The sequence below is a fragment of the Grammomys surdaster genome, unplaced genomic scaffold (genome assembly GCF_004785775.1).
Source record: "Grammomys surdaster isolate TR1022 unplaced genomic scaffold, NIH_TR_1.0 63, whole genome shotgun sequence".
Taxonomy (NCBI): Eukaryota; Metazoa; Chordata; class Mammalia; order Rodentia; family Muridae; genus Grammomys; species Grammomys surdaster.
In genome coordinates this window covers 11424939-11440270 of record NW_021604565.1, presented here as the reverse complement: position 1 = coordinate 11440270, position 15332 = coordinate 11424939, and the positions used below count along the sequence as shown (strand labels likewise).

The following is a 15332-nucleotide window of genomic DNA, read 5'->3' as shown; positions in this document are numbered from 1 at the left end:
TCTGCCTCTGCCTCTGCCTCTGCCTCTGCCTCTGCCTCTGCCTCTGCCTCTGCCTCTGCCTCTGCCTCTGCCTCTGCCTCTGCCTCTGCCTCTGCCTCTGCCTCTGCCTCCAGAGTACTGGGATTAAAGATGTATGCCACCACCACCCTAAGAGTGTTATTTTTACACTAAAAAGTATAAAAGGTTTCTGAGATAAACTAAAGAATATGGCAGAATATATTTATCACGGGTTAGAACATTCAGTATGGCTAAGATGTTAATTCTCTCAAAGATTATCTATAGATTCAAAGTAATTCCCATCAGAACCCTCATTACTTTTTTAGAAATACATGTGATTTCAAAGTATTAACAAGGATGTGTAACCTAAGAGTTGAAACAGTCCCTTCTCAGTTTTTCTGGCTGTCGTAGTGTTATAGGGACTTTATAGAACTATGACATGATTAGTTTAGTAGCTTTTGGAAGGAAGACTCAATTAGTGTTTCTACACAGGGAATCACAGAACCTAACAAAGGTGGCATTGTTGTTTCCCTTCTAATCCTTGTGGCTTCTAAATTCTTTTTCTTTCCTTATACACCAATTTGACCCTCAATGCCATGTCGATAAAAGTAAGTGTCTTCTTTATATTCCTCTATTCCTCCTCTTACAGGAGGATGTAGCTTCTTATCCGGGAGTGTAATGTTAACTGTCGATTTTTCTGAGAGTTACTGTTTATTGGAACAAGCATTTTCCCTTTATTCTTACTTGCTGAAGAGTTTTCTTAGGAATGACTTTTTATATTATTAATGCTTTCTCTGCATCTACTATGATCATTTATTTTTCTTTACTAGTGTACTAATACAATAAATTACACTGATTACATATGAATGTTAAACCAAACTTGCATTAGTGGGATAAACCATGCTTTCTCTTTATATTTTTCTTTTTTTATATATGATATGGTTGGATTCTAGTTGCTAAAATTTTGTTAAGAATTTTTGCATCTTGGGCTGAGGAGATGACTCAGTGGATGTTTGCTGCAGAAGCATGAGGCCTCAGTTCAGATGCCCAGAATCCAGATACAAAGCCAGGCATTGGGGAAGCAACTGCAATTCCAGGGCTGGAGGTGGAGACCTGCAGATCCTGAGGACTCACTGGCCAGCCGGTCTAACTAATCAATGAGTTTCAGGCTCAGAGGAGGACCTGTCTCAAAAATCAAGGTGGAGAGCTTGGGCCTACACATACCTATACACTCCGAACATACATGAAGATGCATCTGTACACCACAAACTCCCACAAAAGAGAGAGCTTTTACATCTAAACCACAACCGGTGATGATTACAGGCTTCCTTCCTATTGTTCTTTTTTTTGTTTTTCTGGACCATGCTTTCTTCATACTTTAGCATAAAGGTATTGAGTCATTTCTGTAGCCTGGGGATAATGTCCTGAGATAGGAAACTAAAACATATCCATATGCAAAGTTTATATTTTTCAGTCAAATGAAGTTTTATGAATGTTACCTTTTCATTGCCTTTTACATAAAATAGATGATCCAAAAGGGAGGGAAGGTTTGTCTTTAAAAGTTGGGAGTTGGGGGTAAGGAGTGGATGGAGAGATGGCTCAGGGGTTAAGAACACTGCTCTTTTAGAAGATCCAGGTTAGATTCTCAGCACCCATATAGTAGCTCACGACTATCTGTAACTCCAGTTCCAGGGAATCCAATGTTCTCTTCTGGCTTCCATGGGCACTGAGAGATGTGGTATACAGATATACACTCGGTCAAAACACACATACATGTAAAATAATAACATAATTTAAAATAAAAAAAATAAGTCAGGTGTGGTGGCACACATATGTAATCCCAGAATTTGGGAGGCAGAGAGTGGGGAGATTAACATATCTTTGAAGCCAGCCTGGGCTACAGAGTGAGTCCTAGGATAGCCAGGGAATATTACACAGAAAGACCTTGTCTCCAAAAACATGAGAGAGAGAGTGGGGGGGGGAAAGAGAGGGAGAGAGGGAGAGAGAGAGAGGAAGAGGAAGAAGAAGGAGGAAGAAGAAGAGGAAGAAGAGGAGGAGGAGGAAGAGGAAGAGGAAGGAGAAGTCTTGCTAGTGGAAAAATAATTGAAACAGAGATGGTGAGCATATGTGGGTATGTAGAAACACACAAGGTTTTCCACACATACGCTTTCAAATGTTTACTGCTCTAGGATTATTCTAGCACTTCTATAAATTGTAGATGAATTTTAATCTAGCAATATGAGTTCTGATCACATCCAAAGACTTTCTAGATCTGTATGATCCACATAGAATGCAAATACACCACACACTTTTGATCCTTCTGCCTGAAATATAGGCATCCCCTTGGTGGACACCTTTAATCCCAAACAATGTAGGTGAAGTTAATTTGTAGAAGGGAACAACCATGTTTGAAAGTAACATTTAATTGAGGGGCAGACAAAATGATGAATCAGAGAAAGATTTGACAGAATAAGTCAGAGATAGGAAACACTCAACTCTCATGAGGACAGACAGGAAAAGGAGGCTACTTAAGAGCAGTGGAGAGAGAGTCAGTCAGTTGAGAGTCAGTGCAGTGAGTGCAGTGGAGTGGAGTTGGGGAAGATAAAGCCAGAGAATAAAAAGAAGCCAGAAGATTAGAACAGATTGCCAGAGTTAGTTTGAGGCCAAGCAGAGCAATTCAGTGAGAAGTCAAGAGAAGTCAGATTGAGTCAGTCAGCTTAGAGAGGCGTTTGAGCCATAACTGCTGAGTTGAACCACCAGCCAGAGTTCAGAAAGAAGTAGAAAGGGTGAAGTTACTCAGTAGTAGGCCTCCAAGACAACAATTACTTCAGGCAAATAAAAACACTTTTACAGTAAATATCTCATATGATAATGCTGGGTAGGGAAAGCTCTTTGAAAGGCAGAAAGAGAGTCCGAGAGCCGTGGCCTGAGGCGTCCTACCCATCCCGCTTCTTCCCGGTGCCTCAGACGCAAGACTATTCATTAAAGAGTTTGCGTTCAAGAGCTAAAAGTCTGTTACCCAAGATGATGAATGCTGACATGGACGCAGTTGATGCTGAAAATCAGATGGAACTGGAAGAAAAGACTCGACTTATTAATCAGGTGTTGGAACTCCAACACACACTTGAAGATCTTTCTGCAAGAGTAGATGCAGTTAAGGAAGAAAATCTGAAGCTAAAATCTGAAAATCAAGTTCTTGGACAGTATATAGAAAACCTCATGTCTGCTTCTAGCGTTTTTCAAACAACTGACACAAAAAGCAAAAGGAAGTAAAGGGTTCGCCTCCCTCTCTTCTATGGATTGCTGCTTTTTCCTTCCCCCTTAAGGCTTGTTTGCTTCCCTGAGTATTTATAAAGAGAATGTCAGATCTAGGTAATACTAATGCTTAACAGGGGCGTCTCTGAGTTAACCTGATGTGTCTACGTTAGTCTATGAAAATGTGCACAGGTAGAGAGTTTATATTAGAATTACAGATATTTATGAATCTTGAAGATGAATGTTTTGCCAATTTGCTTATATATATATGTTTAGCACTGTCTTTTATCATAAGCCTAACTATTAAAATATACAAGAAAATAACCATGTTGTGAAAAAGTGACCAAAACCATGTACTGAATGCACAGCTCCTGTACTGTCTTGTGCCTCTCCTCCATCTGCCTCTTCTTCCCATCTCCCTCCTGACAGTAACGTCAGTTCTCATCTCCCGCAAGAGTAACCTGAACTGTAATTGTTGACACTTAACCAAAATAAGATACTTTCTTAGCTAAGGCTTGCCATTTGTGATATTTAGTAATAAGATAGGATTGCTGGTTTCTCTTTAATCAATTGAAAATAGTTGAAGCTATAAAAAATAAAGGGTTTTCTTTGAAATGTAAACTGTCATACTGAGAAGCTAAAAACTCCCTATTGCATAAAATAGTCTACTTGGTGTTGAAAAGATCGGAATGCTGGTTACATGTGTATGAGGAAAAAAGTTGAGGAAAGATAGAATTAGGAAGGAAAACTGGATAAACAGAAATACCCTCCCAGTGTTTCCCTCCAGATGTGGGTTACCTCTGGCCCACAGCTGCACTTTTGGGACATGAATGAAAGTGGACTGAGTCCTAATGTAAGTGGATTAAGAGAGACCAGTTAAGAGTTTGGTCTCAAGGTTTGTTTGTACCCAGGAGATGAACTTTTACAAAATTAATTGAGAGCATATTAGTATCAGAATCATGAATATAAGAGAGTTTTGTATATGTGATAATTATTAACCTTAGTATCTTATCTCAGTTGTTTTCCTAGAATTTCTGTAAACTCAACTTAGTTTGCAGAATTTTAGTCATTCTTTTAACAAATTTTAAAAGTTTCATTTGTAGCTTCCGTTTGATAAGGAGCTAATATCAGAAATAGAGTAAAGTCTTACAATAGGAAAGATCCACTAATGCAGCTGGTGCCTCGTAGACTGGGCTGTGACTTGTGGAATCATCTGTGTATTAATGTAAGCCTTGATGAGTGATGTTAGCTGTATGGATGTGTAATCTTCACATTGCAGACATTTTACAACCCTTTTGTGACCTTGTTACAAATATTTAAAATTGTGTTCAAGTTCTGCTTTGCTGTTTAATAAAAAGCTGTTTCAGGAAAAAAAAAAAGAAAGGCAGAAAGAATCAGTAATGTAGACTTCTAGTACATTCCATGAGTGGAACTCAGAAGGTGAGCTCTAATGCATTTGATCTAGTTCTGAATGGAAGGGAACTGAATGGAATTGGTGTTCCCTAAGCTGAGGGTTACTCAGACACTGAAGATGCCCCAAGCCAGGTCACTTAAAATGAGTTTTTATATCCCCTGAAAAAGAGACATTAGCGGCCATGGGTGGAGCAGGTAGGAATGTCTTCCATACCTGACAGGGTATTTATCTGTCTGGAATATGACTTCAGAGGATACAAACAGGATCAGAGGTAGAAATGACAGAGAATAAGACTTTAGCTCACTTGATAACCCAGGATGTCTAGGATCCGGGTGCTTTGCAGTACATAATCAGCTTCTCTAGAACCATTTCCCATCTGGACACCTCAGGGGATGGAGTTCTGTGATTCCATGGGGAAGAGAGCTAGATGAGACAGATGTCCACAACACTCTGCGAATCTCTGAATCACCTATGCCTGTCCCCTCTCTCCACAAAGGCAGAGTATAAATAGAAAGCAGTGAGGAAAGTACACTTCATAATGTAGGTTTGTGTGAGAAGGCAGTGACTCAGGGTCCCTCCCACATTTTGTGTACTGACAGTAGCACAGCCAATGGCATGGAAAATTAATAGTCAGTGGGATATTAGTCAATGAATTAGTCCCAAGCCTCCCACAATCAGCAGGTCATGGACCATGTCAAACTTGGGCTTGGGGAATCTCTGTATGTAACCCTCTAGGGTCTCTCAAGAAACATGTAGTATGCTGTGGCAAAGAGCTGGCTACAAGACCATTTTGATTGGGGTTTGGCCACATTTCCTAAATTGTCTAATGTTTTGTCCTTTGTTTTCCTTATCTGCAGAATGACTGTGATGAGATCTACTTAAGATCTCATTGGGACAATCACTCAAGGCAACAAACGTAAAGTTCTCAGGAAGCTGCTGGCACACATCAAACACTTGAAGAGTGTCTGGAGTTAGGCTGACCTCACGTCCTGAGCACTGAGTTGGTTAAGGGCTGCATCAGCTGTCTATTGCTATTACAGTACTTATTTGGTTTTCTCCCATGTAAGAAAGCAAGCTCCAAACTAAAATAAAACAACAACAACAACAAAACTTCTAAGCATTGATTTTCCACTCATTGATTTCTAAGTTTCTGCATATGACCTAGTGTATTTCTATGTCCAAACACTTGTGACCAGACCAAACAAGCAGGTGCTTCAGGGAAAGAGGTATAATCTACATTCCTTTTCAACTGGGAGATTATCCAGCTACAGTCAGAACAGGATAATAAAAAATGGCGAATAGCTGTGTCTCATTTCACCCCAGGCACGTTGTACCAGTGTCAGCAGGGAGGCAGCATGTAGACAGAGGTCTGTTGGGCTCAGCTTTGCCTTTGTACAGCCTTCATCATCCAGAAACCCAGCACACGGGCTGTCATGGTTCAATCAGCCAGGTAAGTTCTAACTTGTGACCATAGTTCCCTTTTAGTAAGTGAGGAAACTGAGGGTCAAGGAGTTTAAACAAGCAGGTCTGACTGAGGCAGCCACACCAGAAGATGATAATGTTGGGATCCAAATTGAAGCCTAAGGACTGCAATGGCCCTGCTTGTGTCACAAGCCCCATTTCAGAAATGCAGTTGAGCTAGTACATGATTTGCTTCTAAGAAGCATACACCTTTACCTCTGGTGCTGAAAGTTACGGTAATGGCCTCAGGGTAACTAGGCCTGGGCAGAAAACAAGGCTCAGCCACACTTCAGTGCCTCCCCCTACTTACCTAAGGCTAGACACTTTCCCTAATCCTCACTGCCCAAGGTTATAGGACCTCAAAGGGCAGCAACAATCGGACAGAAGCTCTCTGAAACTCTAAACCTGTAATCCCCAAACTCAGGAGGACAAAGGCTCACACAGTGAAACCATGTGTCAAAAAAGAAAAGGGACTGGAGAGATGATTTAGAAGCTAAGAACATGTATTGCTCTTGCCAAAAACCTGAGGTTTTGGATTCTCAGCACCTTTATCGGGTGGCTTACAACCACCTGTAACACCAGATCACAGTGAAATAAAACCTTTGACTTCTATGACTCAAACATATCTGTACTTACAAATTAACAGTATGTTTTAGGGAGAAGGAGGATTGTGAGGAGGAGAGAGAACAGGAGGAGGAGGTGGTGGTTGGGGAGAAGGAGGAATGGGAGGAGGAGAGAGAACAGGAGGAGGAGGTGGTGGTTGGGGAGGAGGAGGAATGGGAGGAGGAGAGAGAACAGGAGGAGGAGGTGGTGGAGGCTAGAGAGATGGTTCAGCATTAAGAGCACTTGTTGCTCTTGCAGCAGACCCAAGTTTGGTTCCTAGAAGCAACGTGTCAGCGCACAACCATCAATTCAGTTCCAGAGGATCTGATGTCCTCTTCTGGCCTCCACAGGTACATGGGACATGCAGTGAACAGACATTCGCGCAGGTAAAATATCCATACACATAAAGTAAAATAAACAAAGTCTTTTGTGAAAAAGAACAAACAAAGGGAGACCCTGGGTTGTTGAGTGGGAGTCTCTGAGGACTCTGGGAGTTGCTCTTTGATTCATTTGTCACTCTTGAATTTAAGAGCCTCTACCCTGGGCTCCTGTCCTTCCTTTAGTGGACTTCCCTACTCCCACACCTAGTGGCCTGTTTAGAGCTCAGGTAGCTTTTGCTTTGAGCTCTTTGACGCCATCTTTGATCATAGCCCTAGGCAGAGCTCTGCTTGGCTCCTCCCTTTTTTCTGTAAGCCTGGGCACTTCCCTCAGGCTGAGAGGAGTCTGAGGACACCAGGCCTACACTGGGCTAGGCAGGACTGACAAAGGCTGCTTGTGAAACTGAAGGAAGAAAAGCTCTTTAGTTTTATTTATTTATTTATTTATTTATTTATTTGTTGGTGTCAGAATTTGTTGGCATGGAAGCCAGCCCATAGAAAATGGGCACTGGCAGCTTCCCAGACCCTAGCCAATCATGGGGCATGAGACACAGAGAATATTTTGTGTGCCTCAAAGAAGAAAGGGCAGAAAGGGGGTGGGCATGATGGTTGAACACACCTGAAGAGGACAGGGCGACCAAGAGACGTGTGAGATGATTCTAGATGACCCATCCCAGGCTCCCTGGCTCTTCAGTAAATTCTATTAAACCCATGAGTGTTTCTGTGACCGACTTCTCCTGGGGAACCTGAGGGAGTGTCAAAGGTTCCAGTGAAAGATGAAGATGATTCAGCTAGGGTCCTGGGGTCACAGAGGAGCCCCAGAACAGACAGCCAACTGGAAAGGAAGGACAGAGGTCCTTCCATCAACCGCTCAGTGCTGACACTGAGAAGTGAGAAGAAAAGTGGAAACTGGTTTGGCTCTCTAAATGCAGTGCTAATTACAGCCATTCGTGCAAACTGCTATCCATTACTGCTTAATTGCTTGCCGTGTGGTACTGTAATAATTTTGCATTGCCATGAACTACATGTCAGGCTCAGCCGAGTTCTCTTTGCTTCCTTGCAGCCAGTCTTCCCAGGCCTTGTGTGCTCGGTTGGGTTGTATGTGGTTAAAACAGTGGTTATAGCTACCACTTCCAGAAAAGGAGGAGGAGCAAGGGGAGGAGGAGGAGAAGGGGGAGGAGGAGGAGAAGGGGGGGTAGGAGGAGAAGGGAGAGGAGAAGGAGGACAAGGAGAAGGAGGAAGAAGAGGGGTATACACATGCTATATGATTAATTCCAGAAAGGCTGAGGTACCTCCTGCTGGCTTAAATATCAGTGTATTGTCTAGTTTTGGAAGCCAGGGCAGAGAAGAATACTATAAGTTCTAATGCTTTATATCTGTTTGTCCCTTTTTAAAAAAAAAATTAGGAGAACAATAAAATGTCTAGCACTAAAGCAGCCAGATCCCTGCATACCTCTAGAATGGGGTGTGCCCAATGAGTCACTGCTGAGGTCAGTAACCAATCCTCAGTGCATGCTTTGGGAAGAAGATAAAAAGAGAGAAACAGCTCCTTAGGGCCCAGGTAATAAAGCCAGGATGGAAAAGCTCCCACCAAGAAGCGGTAGAGATGAGAGGGACCTACTATGTGCCTGACTTAGGCACTGTTATAGGTGGGGGGAGGGGACATCAGAAAATACAAAAGCTGTTTCCAGCTCTGAGGAAGTGGCAAGTAGGTTGGGTGAGGGACTATGGGTGAATAAGACACCTAGCTAAGGCACAAACAACACTGAAACATCATTAAAGCGGCCTTACTTCTGCAAGTCTTCTGATCCGTGTTGAGAATGTACCCTTGCTTGCACTTGCAGATGTACGAGCCAGGCGTGTTGATGCAGAAGTGGGCACAGTTGTGTTCTGAGACGCTGCACATGTGGACAGCTGCAAAGGAAGACAAAGAAGGTGAGCAGTGACACCTCCCTCAGCCTCTGTCTATCCAGCAAGTGTGTATTGTGAGCATGTGAAGAAGAGGGCTGAGACCAAAGAGAAACAATCTGAAGTTCCTTTCAGCAGGGAGGTTCTCTGTCTAAAGTTGACAGATAAATAAAGGAAAGAGGAACAGTGTTAGGGTGAACTATATGAGACTGCTGATTCTGTACGGTTTTTGACCCACAAATTCACAAATTTCAGGTTCAGTTTAACACCATTTGACAGGCAGAGAAGATGAGAGAAGTTTCTGATTCAGAATGTCTTTAGTAAGATGGAGCCTTAAGGAGGCAGAAGTGGAGTTGGGAGGAGAGCTACTGGTTAAGTGAAGGCGTTAGAATCCAACAGCCTCCCACACTCATAAATCCTAAGAACAATGTACTTTTGAATCTGCATAAAGTATACAAAAATTTGGAATAACACTGTATTCAAATGTTTTATACTGCCATGATTTTTGTGTCTCAATTTTAAATATTGCTGCATTTAGTTTTTGAAAGTGTCTCAGCTTCAGACACATAGGTTCTTACATAAGTCTGTATAGAGCTCTTGCAATTCTTGTTTTGTTTTGTTTTCATATTAACAGCATAGCTTTATTTTCTTTAGCAACAAACATTGAAGCACTAGACCAAATGGCCTCTAATGGTCCCTAAGTGCCTGAGGATCAAATCAGGATAAAAAAATTAGGCTCCCACATTTATGTAGCAGCTATTATTTCTGGAATCTTTTCCTTAGGGAAAACTGAGACGGAGATAAGGTCAGACCTGGGTACCCAGCCAGGCTTAAAAGGAAACCGGAGGCCCAAAGAGATGTATGGTGTTCACCACTATGGAAAGCTGGTCAAGAAAGTTCATGATGGAAATTCTGAGTAGACGAGAATCTTCTGCGATCCAGTGTACCTCCAGTATGCTGCCACTCACTTTAAGTTCCTTCCCTACCAGTCCTTGGTGTGGTTCAACATCAGGAGCTAGGGACCCACAGGCGAGTTCTGCCTCCAAAGAGGTCGGGAAAGGCACGAAGAGGGCAAATCTATGATGTTGGATCCCAGGCCTTTGGGTTAAAGGCATGGTGCTTTTGCTGGAATTTCGGGAGGCTTCCAGTGCTCTTGGAACAGGGTGAGCTCCACTGGGAATAACTGCCATTATGCCGGCATTACCAGGACAGCAGAGGCCAATAGGACCATCGGTGGTGCTATCTGCAGTGTGGCTTAATCCTGTGTGTGCTGTCTGCATGTCTGCTGGGCTCCTCCCTCCAACCCACCCTCGTGCTACCAGCCTGCCCCCTCCACCACTGCTGCGGCACAGAACCTGCCTTGCAATTCTTGTTTTTTTAACATCTCAATTTATGACTTTAATCTAGTACAACTTGAACACATTTAAAATTAACAGCCACCAGTGTTAACAGAACACATTATGTAAGTATTCTCATAAGCAAAAGATGTCCAAATGAGAAAATCGTTTTCTGAAGCTTATACAATAAAGGAGAAATTTAAGAGCAACCCTGTGTTTAGCCAGTAGGTAGGGAAACTCAACTACTGATGGACTACTTAGGCATATACACCTCTCTGCATTTTAGTAAGGAATGTTGTGGCCAATTGTAAATACAAGTTAAAGTTACTTGGGAAGAGGAAACCTTAACTGAAAAAAATGCCCCCACCAGTTTGGCCTGTGGAGTATTTTCTTATTGCTGATTGACACGAGGGCCCATCTCTATGGATTGTGCTATTCCTTGGCTGGTGGCCCTGGGTGGCATAAGAAAGCAACCTGTGCCAGGGGTGGCGGCTCTCATCTTTAACGCCAGCATTTGGGAGGCAGAAGCAGGTGGATCTCTGGAAGTTTGAGGCCAGCCTGGTCTACATCGTAAGTTCCAGGACAGCCAGATCTATATAGTGAAATCTTGTTTTGAAATAACAATAAAGAAAGAAAGGAAGGAAAGAAAGAGGGAAAAAGGAAGAAAAGAGCAAGGGAGGGAAGGAGAGAGGGAGAGAGGCAAAAGGAGAGGAAAGAAAGAAGAGAGAGAGAGAGAGAGAGAGAGGAAAGAAAGGAAAGCCATGAGGGACAAGCCAGTAAGCAGCGCTGCTCCACGGCCTCTGCTTCCTCCCTGCCTCCAGGTTCCAGCCTTGACATCCCTCGTGATGATTCTTGACCTGAGAGTTGTAAGCTGCTTTTGGTCATGGTGTTTTATCACAGCAATAGAAACTCAAAGACAGCAATATATGAGATAGGGGAATGAAGCTTTTATTTTATAACAGCACAATTTAGACCATATTGTTCTGAGCTCATAACCGTGTTTTAGCTCCTGTTGGATATAAATCACATAAAGGAAGTTGTAGTTTTAATCCAACCATTTTTACTACAAGATGAAATAGTTGACCTTTTCATGACCCTGAGACATTTTAATATCTTTGTATTAAACGAAGCTAAACATTACACCAACCTCATCAGGGCCTTATGAGACTTCACTGAACTAACCTGATAAAGTGGCCACAACGGTGATCAAAAACGCTTAACACCTATTAACCATTTCATAGCCAAGGAACAGTATCATGTTGTTTGATTTTTCTTTTTGATTTTATTCTATGTGTTTTGCCTGCATGTATGTCCTGTTCATCATCACATGCATACCTGGTGCCTGAGGAGGTCAGAAGAGGGCATACAACCCTCTGGAACTGGAGTTACAGATGACTGGGTAGTGCCCTGGAGTGCTGGGAATTGAACCAAGTTTGTCTGGAAAAACAACCAGTGCTCTAACTACTGGGCCACCTCTCCATCATAGTATCATTTATTTTACATTTGGGAATATCATCTCTTCCTATACCCTACTATCAATCTGTCTGTCTGTCTATCCATCCATCCATCCATCCATCCACTTGGATTTTCATTCAACATTAATCACAAATTCTGTCTGTACTGACTCAAGCACTGTACTTCACAGCATCCAAAATGTGCTCTAATTTCAAAGATATTAAAATGAACCTCATTCTGACAGACTGCATATTCGTGGATTTGCCTGGCCACTGAAGTGTTCTTGTAACCTCAGCACTTCCCCAGGCTTCACTGAGTTACTGAGAGATAACACCAGTGTATCTCCTGCTTTTGCTGCCCTTGGGTGGGTTGAACAAGGCAGCATTGCTTCCTTTAGTTCCTATTATTTCATATAATAGCAAATTGTTGCTTTCACAGTCCAGGCAGCACTGTGCTTTTTTACATTTTTGCGGGTTTTGTAGGTAGCTTTCCTGTTTGAAATGACCCACTAAGTACAAAAAGCTATGATAAAGCCTTTTTAGGAAACTAAATATATTAAAATATATTCCAACCTAGAATGATTTAAGGTCTTTAATGGCCATGAGCTCAAGGTTAGTGAGTCAACAATTCATATTAAATTTGTTGTCTCTGAATAGATTATATATTGACCAGCTACAAAAATGTCAGGTGACCCCGAGGCTCATAGCAACCAATCCTGCCTGGATTTTGGATAAAAGAAACGATTCCATACCCTTTAATTCAGAGTTTACAGTGACTTCAATGGAGCAAAATCTCGGTGAACAGTGGAAAACAATTCTATCTGAGATTTAATCTCGAATGTGAGCTCTAACTTAATTAACTTTTTTGATTGAATTAAATTAGCTGGCCCTGGATGAAGTCTACTGATGGGTTCATCCATTGGTCCAGAGGCCATTTCTCAGCCTCCTTAGACATTTCCCTGTTGGTCGGCATGGGGATGGTTTCTAATCTTTCACCTTTAGACAGATGGAATGAGCACACTCAAATATGTTTCCCAGAAGACACACAGTTATTTCTCCAAGATTGGCTCCAGTGTAACTAACCACTGGGCCCAAGTCAAGTTGAGTTTCCATCACTTTCAACCAAAAGAATCTCAAACATTTTTACAGAACAGAATAAGAACTGTCTGTCTGTTGAGTCCTATAGCTGAGAGTGTCTCTGCACACATCTGGTCTCGTGCCTGCTCATCTTCGCTGTGCTGTTAAAGAAGAAGGTTGCAGCATTCTGCTTCCCCCACTGAGCTGAAGAACTGTGTGAGCCGATTAGTGCCATTCCTCAGAAAGTATCATGTTTAAGCTCCTCCAAGGATTTTACAGAAGAAATAATAAACCACTAGCCTAAATCAGTATAACTGGATTTTTAAAAATTATAGAATTTATTATTTTAAATTTTGTGGTGTCTAGAATTGGAATTGTTGTTGTTATTTATTTATTTATTTATTCATTTATTTATTATTTACTTTATATCCCTCTCATTGGCCCACTCCTGGTTGAATTTTTTATTTTTAAGACAATGCCTCATTTAACCCAAGCTGGCCTAAGGGAAGAGTGTGTGTGTGTGTGTGTGTGTGTGTGTGTGTGTGTGTGTGTACCTTTAATCTCAGCATTTAGAAGGTAGAGGCAGGCAGATCTGTGACTAACAAGCCAGGACTATATAATTAACTTCTATATAAAAGAAAGAAAGAGAGAAAGAAAGAAAGAAAGAAAGAAAGAAAGAAAGAAAGAAAGAAAGAAAGAAAGAGATTGACTGAGGGAGAGAGGGAGGGAAGGAAGGAGGGAGAGAGGAGAGAGGTAGGGAGGAAAGCCAAGAAGAATAAGTAGCTAATTTTTTTGAGGTGGGGATTGATTTGTAAAAGAGTTTTGCTATGTAGCCTGGACTGGCCTAGAATTCATCATCATCCTGCTTCAGCCTCCTGCATGCTGGGACTATAGGTGTGCACCACCACACCCAGTTTGCTTGTGAAATCTGTTTTTAAAGAATGTGTGAATAATCAAATGAGCATTCTGCTCTGTATAGCTGACTGAGGGTCTCGTCAGGAACAATCATTGAATATATAAGCCAGCATCTCTATAGGTTTGCCTCCCTGTTTCACAATAGAGCCTCAAAGGGGTGAAATCAATGTAGACTTTGCCCAGATGCAGGGTGTGCCTTTAGAACACTATTTGGGCCTTAAGCTGTGCCTAAGTGGGAAAGGGCTGTTAGGCTAGGAACAGCTTTGCCCTGGGCTCTGAAATGCCATCTAGGCTGATAAAACAGACACGAAAGGGTTAAGTAAATGCAGCCCTAGCCAAGCTTCACCGAGTCACCAGATTTCAGAGGACAGACTTTAACCGTAAGACTTGCAGTTTTCAACCTCGAGAGTCAGTGCTTTCTGCTCCTGGGCAACAAAAAAAGCGGACGGCAGGACGTGTGGAGTTTGGTCAGCTTGCACACAGGACCTTGATTCACAGGACTCTGGTCTTTTTGGTGGGCTCCAGGGTGGCCTGAGATTATGACCTCATGTTTTCCCGATGCTGTGGCTGTCCTGGGAAGTCACTAACCACAGGCATAAAACTGCTACTGTGCCAGGTTCATGGTCATACAGCTAGCTAGAGCCAAATCCAGTATTCTTTCTTACTCAGGGCAGTCTGGATCCAGAATGACCAATGTCATTTGCATGACAGTGGCTCCTTCCCTGAGTACATCTGGATGTAGCCTGCTGCTCTCATAGGTCCACCTCACTTTTCAGTCCTGCCTGCCAGGCTCTCCCTTCAGTATCCTGTCCCTGCAAACACACACAGTGGCTGCCCTCCCCATGCTAGCCCTTCACCCTTCATCATCACTTTCAAACTGTGAGTCATGAGCCCTTAGTGGGGGGGCAGGGTGAAACCAGTTAAAGGGCCAGGACTGGCAGATAGCTGATAGATAGATAGATAGATAGATAGATAGATAGATAGATAGATAGAAATGTAGATATAGATTTTAAAATAAAACAGACTTTAAACTATCATCATTCTGTGCTTGGAGCATGGGGCTCCCTACACAGCCCCGACCAGAGAGCTGCTCCTCTTCCTCCCATCTGAGCAGCACATCATGGTTTAGCTGTAGTTTTGGAGCCAGAGCATCTGGCTGCCCTTCCCTCTTTCACCTAGAGCTGACTGGGCAAGACAATGAAAACGTTAAGCTTTAATTTTTTCCTGAGTTTTGAGAGTACTGATTTCTCATGTTTATTGTGGGAATAAAACGATTTTACATATGCTAGGATCCCCAGAGAGCATGTACACACACTTGGGCACACATACACACACTTTTGAGATAAGTTTCTCTTTTGTAGTTCAGATTAGCACCAGGGACTTCCTATATAGCCTAGGCTAACTTTAAACTCTAGATCCTCCTACTTCAGCCTCTTTAAAACATTTATCTTTTTATTTTGCCTCTGTGTATGAGTACTCGCTCATGTTCTCTCTCTCTCTCTCTCTCTCTCTCTCTCTCTCTCTCTCTCTCTCT

The 15332-nt window shown here is 42.4% G+C and overlaps 1 protein-coding gene and 2 pseudogenes across 3 annotated transcripts in view; 1 reads left to right on the top strand and 2 right to left on the bottom strand.

Annotated features, from left to right (window-relative positions):
- Matn2 (matrilin 2) overlaps positions 1-15332 on the bottom strand; it is a 120932-nt gene that overhangs the window by 68109 nt on the left and 37491 nt on the right. For all 3 annotated transcript variants that reach the window (XM_028765747.1, XM_028765754.1, XM_028765763.1), the window contains exon 3: positions 8899-9021. In XM_028765747.1, the coding sequence (XP_028621580.1) occupies positions 8899-9021 (123 nt within the window). The remainder of the gene's footprint in view (positions 1-8898; positions 9022-15332) is intronic.
- LOC114620591 lies at positions 2869-3270 on the top strand (annotated as a pseudogene).
- Positions 9846-10295, bottom strand: LOC114619799 (annotated as a pseudogene).